At 46.4% G+C, this 14,979-nt stretch overlaps 1 protein-coding gene across 1 annotated transcript in view; it reads left to right on the top strand.

Annotated features, from left to right (window-relative positions):
- Nucleotides 1-6,628: 6,628 nt before the first annotated feature.
- ahctf1 (AT hook containing transcription factor 1) overlaps nucleotides 6,629-14,979 on the top strand; it is a 54,837-nt gene continuing 46,486 nt past the window's right edge. Inside the window, exons 1-3 of the mRNA XM_042333207.1 lie at nucleotides 6,629-6,896; nucleotides 11,434-11,562; nucleotides 14,622-14,875. Of these exons, the coding sequence (XP_042189141.1) occupies nucleotides 11,442-11,562; nucleotides 14,622-14,875 (375 nt within the window). The 5' untranslated portion in view covers nucleotides 6,629-6,896; nucleotides 11,434-11,441. The remainder of the gene's footprint in view (nucleotides 6,897-11,433; nucleotides 11,563-14,621; nucleotides 14,876-14,979) is intronic.

Raw genomic sequence — 14,979 nt, 5'->3', positions numbered from 1 at the left:
TCCTTGAATTTGATATAATCCTTTCATGGTAATAGCATAGTTATGTCTAGGCTTAAACAAACTGTGCAGTTTGTCGTAAACCCATATTTCTGTCTGCACCACTGGGTTTATCACTTACTGTCAAAGTTTTGCATTTGTGAAATTCTTGTGTGTGAAATGCATGCACATGCATGCATTGGAAGGTATTCAGCATGTAATTTACAACAAAATATAAATCCAGCAGCAACCACAATAACAAAATAATATTTGAATAGCAATTTTCACATCGGGAGGACATCCCAAGTGGCTGGACAGTCAGTTTCGGACCCGAGCTGGGGGTTGGGATGGGGGAGGGAGGAGAGTAATGAGGGAAGCAGAGTGATCGAAAGCATGGTCAAAGAGGAGGGTCTTAAGATGGGTCTTGAAAGAGGCAAGAGAGGGGCCGAGGCGGAGGGACTGCAGGATGGAGTTCCAGAGAGTGAGGGCAGAGTGGCAGACGGTCCGCTCGCCAATGGGGCGAGCGATGTGGGGGACGTGAAGCAGGCCAGAGCCCGCTGAGCGGAGGGGGCGAGCAGGATATTAGGGGGTTAAGAGGTTGCAGAGGTAGCGGGGAGCAAGACCATGGAGGGCTTTGAAGGTGAGGACCAGGATCTTGAATTTAGCGCTTTGGGACGTCCTCCCGACGTGAAGGGCGCTCTATAAATTTAATTTTGTTGTTGAACTATATCCTCTGAGTGATGGAAAGCCATTGGAGTCGGGCAAGGATGGGGGTGATAGTGTCAAGGAGCCTGGTGAGGGAGAGGACATGGGCTACAGAATTCTGGATGATCTGCAGCCTGTGGAGAGAGGAGGGGGGTAGGCTGACAAGCAAGGAGTTTGCATAGTCAAGCCTCGATGTAACAAAAACATATATGAGGGTTTCGTTGGCCTGCGGTGTGAGACAGAGTTGGAGTCGGGCGATGTTGTGGTGATGGAGGAAGGCAGAGAGCTCATGTCACAGATATGCGGAGGAAAGGATAGTTGAGGGTCAAACAAGATGCCAAGATTCCAGACTGGCTTGGTAAGATGGAGTGTGCATCATTGGATGGTGATGCTGTCAGTGCCTGAGGTGTGGAGGAACTGGGAGCCAATCAGGAGATCCTCGGTCTTGTTGACGTTCAACTAAAGAAAGTTAGTTCTCATCCAGGACTTTATGTGTGACAGACATTCTGTCAGGATAGATTCACAAAGGATAGAGTCCTGAGGAATGGCACGCGATGGTGCGGGGGCTAGAGAAGAAACTGTTTGTGGAGGTGAAGTGGAGGCAGTGTGAGAGGAACAATCTGAACCAGTCAAGGACAGAGCCGTGAAGGTTGAGATGAGAGGAGAGGCGGTGGATCAGGATAGAGTGGTCAATAGTGTTGAAGGCAGCAGAGAGGTCAAGGAGGATGAGGAGGCAGAGGGAGCCCTGGTCGCAGATAGACAGAACGTCATTTGTCACTTTGACCAGGGTTGTTTCTGTGTTGTGGGCAGCACGGAAACCCGATTGAAGGGGCTTGTGGAGAGAGTGGCGGGAGAGGAAGGAGCGAAGCTGGGAAGCAACAACTCGTTCCAGGACCTTGGAGAGGAAAGGGGGGTTGGAGATGGAATGGTAGTTTAGGAGTAGAGATGGGTCCAGGGAGGGTTTTTTTAAGGATAGAAGTGATGATGGCCATTTGTACAGGGATGGGAACAGTACCAGTGGACAGGGAGTGGTTTATGATGTCTGTGAATAGAGGGGCAAGGAGGTGGAGTGGGAAGGTAAGGAGAGGGGTAGGGATGGGGTCGAAGGAGCAGGTGGTTGGGTTATAGTGGTGGTGAGAGAGGAGTGGGAGACAGATTCGAAGGTGTGGAGGGAGGGATGGGTAGGAGCTGGGGTGAGATGGGGAGGGGGTAGGAGATGGAATGGCAGAGGCAGCTGAGTGGATCCCCTTGACTTTGGATTCAAGGAATTCCAGCATTGCCTTGCAGTTGGCAATGGAGGCGAGAATGGGTGAGGCATGAGAGGATGGGCGGAGGAGCCGGTTGGTGATGGAGAAGAGGAGCCTGGGGTTGTCCTTGGCCTCCAAGATTGTCTTGGAGAACGATGATTTAGCAGAGGTGGGGGCGGAGTGGTAAGATTTGAGGCTGAGGATCCGTTCTGCTGGTTCTGCCCTTACCCTTACTCTGAGAGTCAAACAGGACATTGAGGTTTGACACTGGCTGCTTGAAGTGGATTGGCAGGTAGTGAGGGCAGAGCCGGAGTAAGATTTGATAAGGTCCAGGCAGATCTGCCGATGGAACGTTAAGTTCGATTTAAAAAAATGTTTTGTTTGCTGTTAAAAAAATTTGTTATTGTCTTTATATAATGGAATTTCATGTTGCAGAGATTTAATAGAAAAGATTACTACTTTAACATTCACTATTGTGTTACGTTGTCCACGATGGGTATTGGTTTAACACTCTGAAAAGCCTATCCACCATGACAATATCCACTTCACAGCTCAACTTTGCACCTATATTGTAGTCATTGAATTCCTCACAAACAAATGTTGACTCTGTCAGAACGTATATCTCTATGTTATCTCCTTTTTTACTCCAAATTTTTAAAAGCCCAAGAAAATTTTGAAGACTTGTATTCTATTCAAGATGGTCTACTAACACGGCACTTTACAGCAAATCCTGTGAAGCACTTTGAGACCCTTTCTGCTACATAATAAGCAACTATAACAAATCTAAGGACGATTCTTATTGTTATGGAATCACTGTCTAAGGTTGAAGAATACCTATTTCCATGCTTTTCTACCTAGCAATTACTGATCTGGGCTGGCAATAAACCACTAAAGTACTGCAATATTTCAATCCTGTTTGCAAGCTCCCCAGTGCAAATCCCTTTGGTTGGCTTGTATTCCTTTAGCTTAATCTGTATAATCATCAATTGTACCAATGCAGAAAAGAAAATGCCACATCATACAGTAGACAATATGACACTATAAATCATGACCCCAGTGGCCTAACAGAAACAATTTCTGTACCTCTCTAGGCATCTAGGTTTGAAATCGGTGTCTTGCACATCATTTACAACTTGCTGTCACTTACAAATCCCACAGGAACATTCGCCCCGCAGTTATCCCTGTTTTTGATGTCTTCTTGCAGCATCTGAAACCCTCTAATGCTCTGTACCCCAAGCAGACTCATAGATGGCTTTGTACTGCCCCATCCACTAATGGTTCTCACCTTACTCAGGTATTAACCAACATGGACTCTCAAGTTCTCAACAGCAGTTGGCTTCTCCACAATAGCACTAAGTCAGTCCAACATACACTGAGGTTGATGAGAATAGAAACACAGAGAGCACAGTGGAGTGATTGCCTGAGCGAGTGTGTTCAAGATTAGATTCAGATAAAATGAAAGCTCCTACAGACAGTTAAGATAGCCAGTGTCTCAAACTAGTATTTGATGATAGGCTACTAATAAAGAGGGAAGCTGCCAAATGATTTCACACCTCAAACATACTCATTGTCCTGAGCATTGCTGGCGCTTGAGTCAAGTGCTGGAGGCACTTAGCAGGAGGAAGGTCTTGTTAAAGAGAACAGGGCTGGTTACTGATGGAGAAGGAGTGGCTTGGGACATTGAATCACAGTACTTACTTAGCCTATCCTCCCTTTGTAACGGGCTCAAAGGCAAGAGAGGCTGCTTAGGAGTTGAAGACAGATGCAGTCAGCCTAAATAATTTTTTAACAAGCGCTTTATCATCCCGATAAATCTATCATCCGAGGACATCCCGAGGCGCTGGACAGTCAGGGATTTGGACCCGAGCAGGGGATTAGGATCAAGAGGGACAGAGGCAGGGAGGGTAGGTGTAGGAGGGTGGCTGAAGATGCAGACGAAGAGGAGCATCTTCAGACATGCCTTGAAGGAGGCAAGGAAAGGGAGCAACGCAAAGTAACTGTGGGATGAAGTTCCAAAGAGCAGCAAAATGAAGTAGTATTGAGCGAGCACAAATGGCTGTTAATATCTTGCTCATGGAGTCCTGTAGCTCAGTGTTTAGAACACTCGCCTCGCAAGCAGTTGGGTTCAATTCCCGGCAGGACAAAATCTTGGGCAAGTTTTCTAACTCCACACGCCTGATAATAATCCCTCAAGAAAAAAACCAATAATAAATTGGTCACTTCAATCCACGACTGTTTGTGGGACACTGCTGTGCTCGATTGGCTGCCACGTTTCGCCCACAAGTGTACAGTCAATTCACTTTACACTCTATTCTGTGAAGCGCTTTGAGACGTCGAGAAGACGTGAAAAGCGCTATATCAAATGCAAGGATTATTATTATTATAGGGCTAAAGCCTCAGATATCCTTTGATCCCTTTGATGCACTGGGAAAAGGACTCTCCTTCCCTGCTTTCCCAGATGGAAAAGAGTGAGAATAGATCCATTTGATGCTTTTGTATCCCTCAGTTTCACGCTCTTCTCAGATACTAAGTATCCACATCTTTATCAGGCTTCCACACCAGGCTTCTCTCGCTCCCGTCTCTGAACATTTAAAGATCCTCACCTTCAAAAATACAAACTGAGGCCATGCACCTCCCTTCCTACAACTGGACTTGTAGAATGACTGCAGTTGTTCAGTAGCAATTTAGGAATTTTAGCATTAATATTTCATGTCTTCATTAATATTTCTGATGTGTCTGTGTGTGTATCACTCTCTGTGTATCTGTCTGGCTTAGATGCAACCTGAGTCTCTCACCAGCTTGTACCCCACTCCATTGGTTCCCCCCTTCACTCAGCTAACACAGGCTTGTTGGGAATCCTTCAACTCCTCTGCACCAGTTGGTAACCAAGCCTTCAACAACTTGCATTTATATAGCGCCCTTCACGCAGGCTAGCATCCCGGAGCACTTGACAGTGGCGAAATCTGACAACGAGCCCACGGGGCGAGGGAGGTGACCATAAGCACAATCAAAAAGGAAGGTCTTTAGGTAGATTTTGAAAGTTGGAAAGGAACGGGCAAGGCGGAGGGATTGAGGGAGAGAGTTCCAGAGTTTTGGTGTATAGTGGCTGAAGGTATAGCCACCGAAGGTGGAACAGAGGGGACGAGGGATAAACCGGTCAGAGTCAGCCGAGCAGAGGCAGTGGGTGGTGGAGTGAGGGGTAAGCAGATCGGATAGGTAGGGAGGTGCAAGGACATGAAAGGATTTGAAAATGAGGGAGAGGATGTAACTATTACAATGTAACTATCGTTTTACACAGGGTAACCAACAGCTGCAAAGGCTTCCCAGGAAAGGTGTTTAGGCCAAAACATTGGGTTCATTATTAAAAGTGCTTGATTCTGTAATAGGGAGATGGTACAGTTGATATTCTGATGAGATCAAAATGAGTCGAACAGCCTTCTTCATCCAAATCTCTCATGTTACCAAAACGGACATTCTGTGACGCTAAACACAGCTGGCTTCTGTGTCTACAAAACAGACTTGATAATGTGGTAGATGTTTCAGGTCTTAGCTTGTGTGCTTGCTATGCACTCATTAGCTATCACCTCTATTGCAATATTTGCTCAATAAGTGATTTTCAAAAAACATGTTCCCGAGGCACAGGAAGAGCTCAGTTTGTACACAGTTTGTTGTTGAGCACAGGAATGAACAATCAGAACTGGATTTGTTGTAGAATGACTGCAGTTCTTCAATAACAACTTAATTTTATCATTAATATTTCTCGTCTTCATTAATATTTCTGATGCGTCTGCGTGTATCACTCTCTTGTGTATCTGTCCGGCTCAGATGCAATGTAATGGTCCACCACCAGATCTGGCTGGCTGGACCACACCAAGGCTGATACTCCGCCATCTTCTCAGCCAAATCATCCCCAGGCTCCACCAACAAACTAGCTCCTTCCTAATGTCCTAACGTCGCTCGCCTCAAACTCCAAACGTTAGGAGATGAACTTCCTCGGGTCCAAAATCAAAAAGGATCTGTTCTGCTGGCTCTGCCCTTCCTACTGCCACTTGGCCTCCGGCAGCCAGCGTCGAACCTCGGTGTCCTGTTCGACTCTCAAACTGCCCTTTGAAACCCACATCCACACCTTGACCGGTTCGGCCTTCCTCCCCCTCCTTATCCACGCTTTCGTCACGACCGGGTCTGACTACGCTGAGGTTCTGCTCGCCGGACTTGCCGACTCTTCCCTCCACGGGCTGCGTGCGACCCAGAGCTCTGCAGCTCGCGCCCTCCCCCCCCCCCCCCCCACACCAAGCACCGCGAGCCCTATCGCTCCCGTCCGCCCGGGTCCCCCCACTGGTTTCCCGTCCTCAGGAGGATTGGTTCAAGATCATCGTCCTCACTCCTAAAGCCCTCCACACCCCTACCTCTGGTGACCTGCTAAAACCTGACCCCTTCGGGATGTGCTCCCGGTGCTGCTGCTGCTGTGGGCGCCCCTCCCCCCTCCCTGTCAATCAGCCGCCTCTCCCTGTCAATCAGCCGCCCCTCCCCCCTCCCTGTCAATCAGCCGCCCCTCCCCCCCTCCCTGTCAATCAGCCGCTGGTGTTGCTGGAGTGACGGCAGTGACGGCAGTGACGGAGGGCGGGGGGGGGCGGGGCCAACGTTTGAAACCAACTTTTCCCGCTCGACCGACCGACCGACCTCTCGCGAGAGCCGCCGCCGCTGGACGAGGCCGGGAAGCAAATGGCGCTCAGAGCGGAGTGAAGGCGAGACGCGCGCACACACCGCACACACACACGCACCGGGGGACTCGCTGCCTCCCACACCCCCCACCCCCCGCCATTGCCATCGCCATCGCCCGAGAGACGGGGAGAAAAAAAAAGAAAGAAGCAAAATCACCGACGAGAGGGGCCCCCCCCAGGCCCCGGGGCAGTGACCACCAGCCGCGGGCAGCACAGGACTCGGGGCCCCGCGCCGCCTCGAGCTCAGGTACGGTCTCCGCCAGTCCGCAGGGCCGGGAGCCCCCGCCCACCCCCTCCTCCCGCACCCCGGGGCCCGGGGCGGGGCCCGCCCCACAGCGCGGCCGCCATCGGCCAGGAGTTATGGGGGGGAGTGCGGCCTCGGGTAGGCCCTGAGCTGCTGCTGCTGCTGCTGTGCCGGGGGTGGGGGGGGGGGGCGTGACCCGCTGAAGGAAAGGGCCGCGCGCTCGGCGCTGTTTAAAGCAAGTGGGTGGGTGGGAGATCCCGTCTCTCCCCCCCCCTCCTCTTCACCCCCCTCCTCCTCCTCTTCACAACCCCCCCTCCTCTTCAACCCCCCCTCCTCTTCAACCCCCCCTCCTCTTCAACCCCCCCCTCCTCTTCAACCCCCCCCTCCTCTTCAACCCCCCCTCCTCTTCAACCCCCCCCCCCTCTCACCCCCCCCCTCTTCACACCCCCCCTCCTCTTCAACCCCCCCTCCTCTTCAACCCCCCCTCCTCTTCAACCCCCCCCTCCTCTTCAACCCCCCCTTCCTCTTCAACCCCCCTCCTCTTCAACCCCCCCCTCCTCTTCACAACCCCCTCCTCCTCTTCAACCCCCCCTCCTCTTCAACCCCCCCCTCCTCTTCACAACCCCCCCTCCTCTTCAACCCCCCTCCTCTTCAACCCCCCCCTCCTCTTCACAACCCCCCCTCCTCTTCAACCCCCCCTCCTCTTCACCCCCCTCCTCTTCAACCCCCCTCCTCCTCTTCACCCCCCCTCCCTCTTCAACCCCCCCTCCTCTTCACCCCCCCCCCTCCTCTTCACCCCCCCCCTCTTCACCCCCCTCCCTCTTCAACCCCCCCCTCCTCTTCACCCCCCCCCTCCTCTTCACCCCCCCTCCTCTTCAACCCCCCTCCTCTTCAACCCCCCCTCCTCTTCAACCCCCCCTCCTCTTCCAACCCCCCTCCTCTTCAACCCCCCTCCTCTTCAACCCCCCCCTCCTCTTCAACCCCCCCCTCCTCTTCACCCCCCCCTCCTCTTCACCCCCCCTCCTCTTCAACCCCCCCTCCTCTTCAACCCCCCCCTCCCCCCTCCTCTTCAACCCCCCCTCTTCAACCCCCCTCCTCTTCAACCCCCCCTCCTCTTCAACCCCCCCTCCTCTTCAACCCCCCCTCCTCTTCACCCCCCTCCTCTTCACCCCCCCTCCTCTTCAACCCCCCTCCTCTTCAACCCCCCCTCCTCTTCACCCCCCCTCCTCTTCACCCCCCCCTCTTCACCCCCCCTCCTCTTCACCCCCCCTCCTCTTCACCCCCCCCTCTTCAACCCCCCCCCTCTTCAACCCCCCCTCTTCAACCCCCCCCCTTCCCCCCCCTCCTCTTCAACCCCCCTCCTCTTCAACCCCCCCTCCTCTTCAACCCCCCCTCCTCTTCACCCCCCCCTCCTCTTCAACCCCCTCCTCCTCTTCAACCCCCCCCTCCTCTTCAACCCCCCCTCCTCTTCACCCCCCCTCCTCTTCAACCCCCCTCCTCTTCACCCCCCCTCCTCTTCAACCCCCCCTCCTCTTCACAACCCCCCTCCTCTTCACAACCCCCTCCTCTTCAACCCCCCCCTCCTCTTCACACCCCCCCTCCTCTTCACCACCCCCTCCTCTTCACCACCCCCCTCCTCTTCACCCCCCCCTCCTCTGCACCCCCCCTCCTCTGCACCCCCCCCCTCCTCTGCACCCCCCCCTCCTCTTCACCCCCCCTTCACTAAACTCGGTGGGAGAGTAAGCTCTGAGGATGATGCGAAAAGATTGCAATGGGATATAGATAGGCGAGGGGAGTGGGCGAGTAGGTGGCAGATGGAATTTAATGTGGGGAAGTGTGTAGAAAAAATAGAAAAACAGATTATTTTCTAGAGGGGGAGAGATTAGATAGTGTTAGTGTTCAGAGGGATTTGGGTGTCCTTCTACACCAGTCTCAAAAAGTTAGTTTGCAGGTGCAGCAGCAACTAAGAAGGTGAATCGCATGTTAGCGTTCATTGCAAAAGGTTTAGAGTACAAGAGTAGGGAAGTCTTGCTGCAACTGTATAGGGCCTTGAGACTGCACCTAGAGTATTGTGTGCAGTTTTGGTCTCCTTATTTAAAAAAGGACATACTTACTTGAGGGGGTGCAGCGTAGATTCACTCGGTTAGTTCCTGGGATGAGGGGATGACCTATGAGGATAGGCTGAATAAACTAGGGCTATATTCTCTAGAGTACAGAAGAATTAGGGGAGATCGTATTGAAACATATAAGATTCTTAAAGAGCTGATAAAGTAGACACTGAGGGTCTGTTTCCCCTGGTAGGAGAATCTGTAACCAGGGGTCACAGTCTTAAAATTAAGAATCAGCCTTTTAGAACAGAGTTGAGGAAACATTTCTTCACTCAGAGCGTAGTAAATTTATGGAATTCACTACCCCAGAAGGCTGTAGATGCTCAGTCTTTGAACATCTTCAAGGCTGAGACTGATAGATTTTTAAAAAAACAGAGGGATTAGGGGATATGGGGATTGGGCAGGTAATTAGAGTTAGGTCAGAAGATCAGCCATGATCTTATCGAATGGCGGGGCAGGCTCGAGGGGCCGAATGGCCTATTCCTGCTCCTGAGAGGAGCTCTCTTATGTCACAATGTTTCTTAACTGACTTATTAGTGTAGAGTTTGGGTTGCAAATGTTTAGCATTAAGCAGTAGTGAAATGTGACATTGTATCTGTTTCACTTCCAGTTTTTCTAAATTACCCTTTTGTTTATTAAGGTATTTGTTTATTTAAACCCACTTGTCATCTCTCCATATTCCTTAATATTTGTATTAAATTGTGCAAATCCGGTTCCTTATTGAACAATTCTATTGAAATGTAATTTTAATAGTCACTTGTGGAAATTAATTCCAAGCCCTAACAACCCTCTCGAATGGAGCAATTCCTCCTTACTTTGCCCCTTATTTTTTTCTGTGAACAATCCCCCACCAATTCCATAAGAAAGGAAATTATTTGCCCAACAAAAGGAATCCATTATTCACTATCTTTTGCCCCTTCAGAGCCTTAAACACCTTTATCATATATGCTCTCGGCTTCCTCTGATCCAGTGGGGGAGAAAAAATTGATTTAACCAGCCTCTCTTCATTTATACTGTGTGTATATTGACTCATAGCTGATGTTATCTCACTGAGTCTGCGATGTATCTTTAGTGCTTAATGTATCCTTATTTAATAGATGGGAGTGAAGCAGTTAATGAAATGTTGATTAATTAAATTTCTAGAGCAAGATTTATCCTCTTCTGTTCTCTCCTTTCTCTTCTCACAATCCCAGTTATATGCCACTTATTAGATGCTTTTTAATCATTTTTACTGCCCTAAAAATGAGTGTGGGATTATTTTTACCCATTATCCCTCCAAAAAAAAAATAGTTAGCAAGGTTACTTTTTCCTAGGCTGGATTAACTGTTATCCTTATTTCATTCAAATATTTGCATAATTTTTATTACTGTTTATAATTTATTCTGGGTACGAATTTTAGGATCAGTTATGACAGTAATTTGGTGAGGTTCACCTTACGAAAATCTATTTAAGAAATTTAGAACTTCTAATTGCATCTTTTATCTGCTCAGAAGTGATTTCATAGGATTGCAACAGTTTGTCTCTGGATAAACACGCTCTTAAACAATTTGAATATTATGGTGTACTGCAAGTAAACTCAACAGTGTGTAAAAGACTAGTTAATTATTTATGGCATAATTTAAACAAACACTAGGGTATTAATGTTGATTAAAGCAGAACAGCCACGGAGTAGAATTATGGTTTTGATTATACAGGATTGGGGTTTTATAATTATAAGATGGAGATGCATGATTTTCTTTAAGAAATGTGTCATTGAAGTCGCTTTGTGTGCTTTCACTTACCACGGAGTGGTGAGGCTTAAATTTGTAAATCATAATTTGTTAAATTTGACTAATCTGAAACTTCTTTGAGCAGATTGTACTTAACCTGACATTAATAACATTGTTTTCAAACCATGACCTCATCTGTCCAAAGTGTAATAGTCATACTTATATAAAACCCATGAATTTGATAATAATAATCCTTGCATTTGATTTAGCACATCATTGAGACGGCTCAAACCGCTTCACAGAATATACTGTAAAGTGAATTGACTTTATATTTTGTGGATGAATAACAGCAGCCAATTGCGCACAGCGGTGTCCCACAAAAGGTCATGGATTGACTGAGGAAATTATTATTACAGTGTTATTATTTTTGTTAAGGGCTTATTACCCCTGGAATACGATCTGCCAATCGATTTATCAAACTGGTACCTACTTACGGCAAGGTAAACAGAGGCGTATGGATAAGGAAACATGCTGATGGTTTCACCCAGCCTGGGAATCAACCCGGATCCTCTTGGTTGCGTGGCGGTGCTCTGAGCAATATGCTACATATAAATGCAATTTGTAATATTTTTAGCAGAGCATTTTTCAGAACAGTAAACATGAATTTAAAATGTTGAAATTGATGTATTCTCCAGCAAATCTCATGTTTGTGTTCTATTTCAGGGTGAAGCATGTGTGAGCTAGCAGCACAGGTCACCAGTAGTCTGCTGCAATTTCCAGAGGTGACTCTACAGGCTCTAGTGGATGATGAGTCAATGCAGGATGAAGCGCTCCAAGGCAAAGTTGCCATAGGTATGTTACGACAGGAATATGATCAAAATTTGAACTTGTTTATTGTTTTTATTTCAGACCTGTAACCTGAATTCACTTTTAAAGAAACTTGAATAGAATTATAACTTTTGTCAGAATTCTGTTGATCTATTGATTAATTCGGTTGATTCAGAAAGCAATTGGCACTTACAATTATTTTGGGAAAGCTGCATCTGATGTGATACTGAGCTCTACATTCCTGCGTTCACTTTACTGATTGTTAGTTGAACTTGGCTTTGGGAGTAAAATCAGCCATGCTTTTAAATTCTGTATTCTGTTTCTGGTGCATGCATCCAATCTCCACAGCTTGTGTAACTAACTGACTGTACTTGAAGGCATTGTTGCACATTTCAGTAACTCAAGTGAGGAATAGTTGGTTTATTTTACCATAACCTAAATTTGTATACAATTGGAATTGTATACATGTTTGTTTGCACTAAAGTAAAACCGATATCCCCAAGGATACTTGAAGCTAATAGAGAGAAAATGTGCATCCTGTTAGATGAGTTTAAATCCGAACCCTTGCTCTGCAGATTAAAGTATGTTTAACCACTATACCATCGAGGTCCCTTGAAATGAAAATGTTGAAGGAATGTGTCCTGTTTACCACTGTGAGCAAGAAAGTAGGCCACAACTTTGATGCGTTTTTCTTTGCAACTTCTCTTTATTTGATATAGCACTTATATATTCTGATATTCTGATCACATCAGAATATCTTAAATGCTTCACGGGAGTTACTGTAAAGTGTTGGCACTGCATTTGCAGGGGAACATGCCAGCCAATTTGTGTACGGTCCAGCAATTTTAGTTTGTGCTTTCATGTGCATGTATAGAGAAATTCTGCAATAATATGAATTGTAAAATGTACAGAGTGAAATTTGTAACTGTAGGAGTCCGATGTGGAAGAGGTAGCTTTTGTGTGTGTTTGTATTGTGACATTTTTCTTTTTATTGTGTCCTGACTTGATATTACACACCAATGATTTTTTTTAAAAAAAATGGTAATTTATTTTGAACCTCCTTTTTTGAGGAGGTGAAGCATGCCCAACTCTAGACTATGTTGCTGAAGCAGTTTGGACAAATGCTTCCCCGTCTCTGAGGATGGGAATGTTGGCCCTGAGCCACACCAATACACAGTTTGTGGCTGGTTCAGAATCAAAAAGTGGCAGTCCTGTGAGCAACTCTCATGGTTATTTTTAGTGCATTTCCTAGACCTGTACAACACAAGGAAGCCATGAACACTCTTGTTTGTTATAGTTTAAAGGTGATTTTACTTTTAAAAATATCATAAAATGTCAAATGGCTTTGACAAAATTTGACTATTTTAAGCTTCAAATTGAAGGAAGGCTAAAATTTCTCCATTGAGTTCTTTGTTCTCTTTCCAAGTCTTCAATTTTATGGAATTCATTCATATGACACTAAACTAGTAGGGAGAGTAAACACTGAGGATGACATTTAAAAAAGGCAATGAGATATAGACAGGCTAGGTGAGTGGGCAAATAGGTGGTAGATGAAGTATAATGTAGGGAAGTGTGAAGTCATCCATCTAGGTGGCAAAAACAATAGAGTAGATTATTTTTTAGAAGGGGAGCGACTAGATAATGTTAGCGTTCAGAGGGACTTGGGGTTTCTTGTACACCAGTCACAAAAAGTTAGTTTGCAGGTACAACAAGCAATTTGGAAGGCTAACGGTATGTTGGCATTTGTTACAAAAGGGTTAGACTATAAGAGTAGGGAAGTCTTGCTGCAACTGTATATGGAATTCTCTACCCCAAAGGGCTGTAGATGTTCAGTCCTTGAACATATTCAAGACTGAGATTGATCGATTTCTTGTGGATAAAGGGATTAAGGGATATGGAGATAAGGCGGGTAGGTGGAGTTAGAATAGATCAGCCATGATCTTATTGAATGGCAGGACAGGCTAGAGGGGCTGAATGGCCTACTTCTGCTCCTAATTCTTATGTTTTACCTTGTCTATATTGTCTTTTTGACTAGTTTTTCCCAATTTGTTAGACATCTTAAAGTCTGTTCTAACTTAGAGCATTAATGGAATGACTTGGAGGTTGACCAATCCATATTCAGAAATGTGCAGCATTAGTTGATTTGCAACCACATGTTGCACAGTATTGTGTATGTACCTTATAAACATTCTTAGAGAAATTTACTTCCAGCTTATTCTCTTCCACGTATCATTGTTGTCGTGTGAAGATTTACAAACATTAAAAGCCAGCCAAGTGTCAGCAGTACATGACCAAGAACTGGAAAGGATCATTGTACTCTATCCCCTCATTTCCAAAGTTTGAATAATATCTTATGATACTTATCTCTCATACCCTCAACTGTTTTTCCTCTAAAAATCAGTTTGTCAGTGCTGACCACCATCATTGCCTCCAAGACAATTTTTGTGAAGTATCCCTGGAAACATTTTGATCCTTTGGCTGGAACGGGGAACAGAGAGCTCACAAGAGTGAGCGAAACATATTGACTTGCATAAGTAGTACTTTGAATAATGATGGGATGTTCGAATGCCTCATTTCAGGTATGGTTATCTACATCTTGTAGTAGCAAGTCTTATCAGCTCATGTATGGGTGAATTCACTGTGTATTGTGACACATTAGAGTTTACGCAGTTGTCAGCTCCAGCTGTTAAACTGCTGTGCTATGTTCCACTTGTTGGAGTGCCATTTTGGATGGGTATCTGTGCACATTTTGCAGCTGTTTGGGATTTGGTATTCTCTTCTACGATTTGCATTAATTTTATACTGTAGCTTTATGTACTGTGTGAAATGTGGAGTATGAAAGGCACATGTTGGGCAGTTAAGCACTTGAGCATTCAGCTACTAAGCCACCACCTGTGTAGTACGAAGTGTAATGGATTGAAAACCTCTCTTGAAAATAACTTGCTGATGTTTATTTTGATAAATAAAAATATATCCACTGGCCAAGCACATAGTCAACTCATTTAACTTTGTGGCTTAAACAGATGCTGTTCGACATATTTATCTTATTTTAAAATTATTTAAACATATGTCTTCTCTTTCAGGGCGAAATGGACTGGCTTGGCTGGCATCTGGTGCGCATTTGGAATTAGTTAATTCAGTCACAGGGGAGCGTTTGTCTGCCTATCGGTTCCGTGGAATTGGAGAACAACCTCCCACTATTTTGGCGATAAAGGAGTTTTGTTGGCTGAAAAGAACTGGACTGTTGATAGGACTGAAAGAATCAGAAGGTAGCATCCTCTGTCTTTATGACCTTGGAGTATCCAGAGTGGTTAAAGCAGTCTTCCTTCCTGGAAAGGTACTTTCTCCATACGTATAGTAATAAAGTGGGGTATCAGTCTTCTGGTCTGTTTTCAGAGTGTATGTGATTGCTTGCGAGTTAAAGTGCGTACATCATTTATT

Source organism: Callorhinchus milii, unplaced genomic scaffold, assembly GCF_018977255.1.
Source record: "Callorhinchus milii isolate IMCB2004 unplaced genomic scaffold, IMCB_Cmil_1.0 Scaffold3, whole genome shotgun sequence".
In the NCBI taxonomy this organism is placed as follows: domain Eukaryota; kingdom Metazoa; phylum Chordata; class Chondrichthyes; order Chimaeriformes; family Callorhinchidae; genus Callorhinchus; species Callorhinchus milii.
Note: the sequence above shows the minus strand (reverse complement) of the source record. Positions and strands in the feature narration are given on the sequence as shown.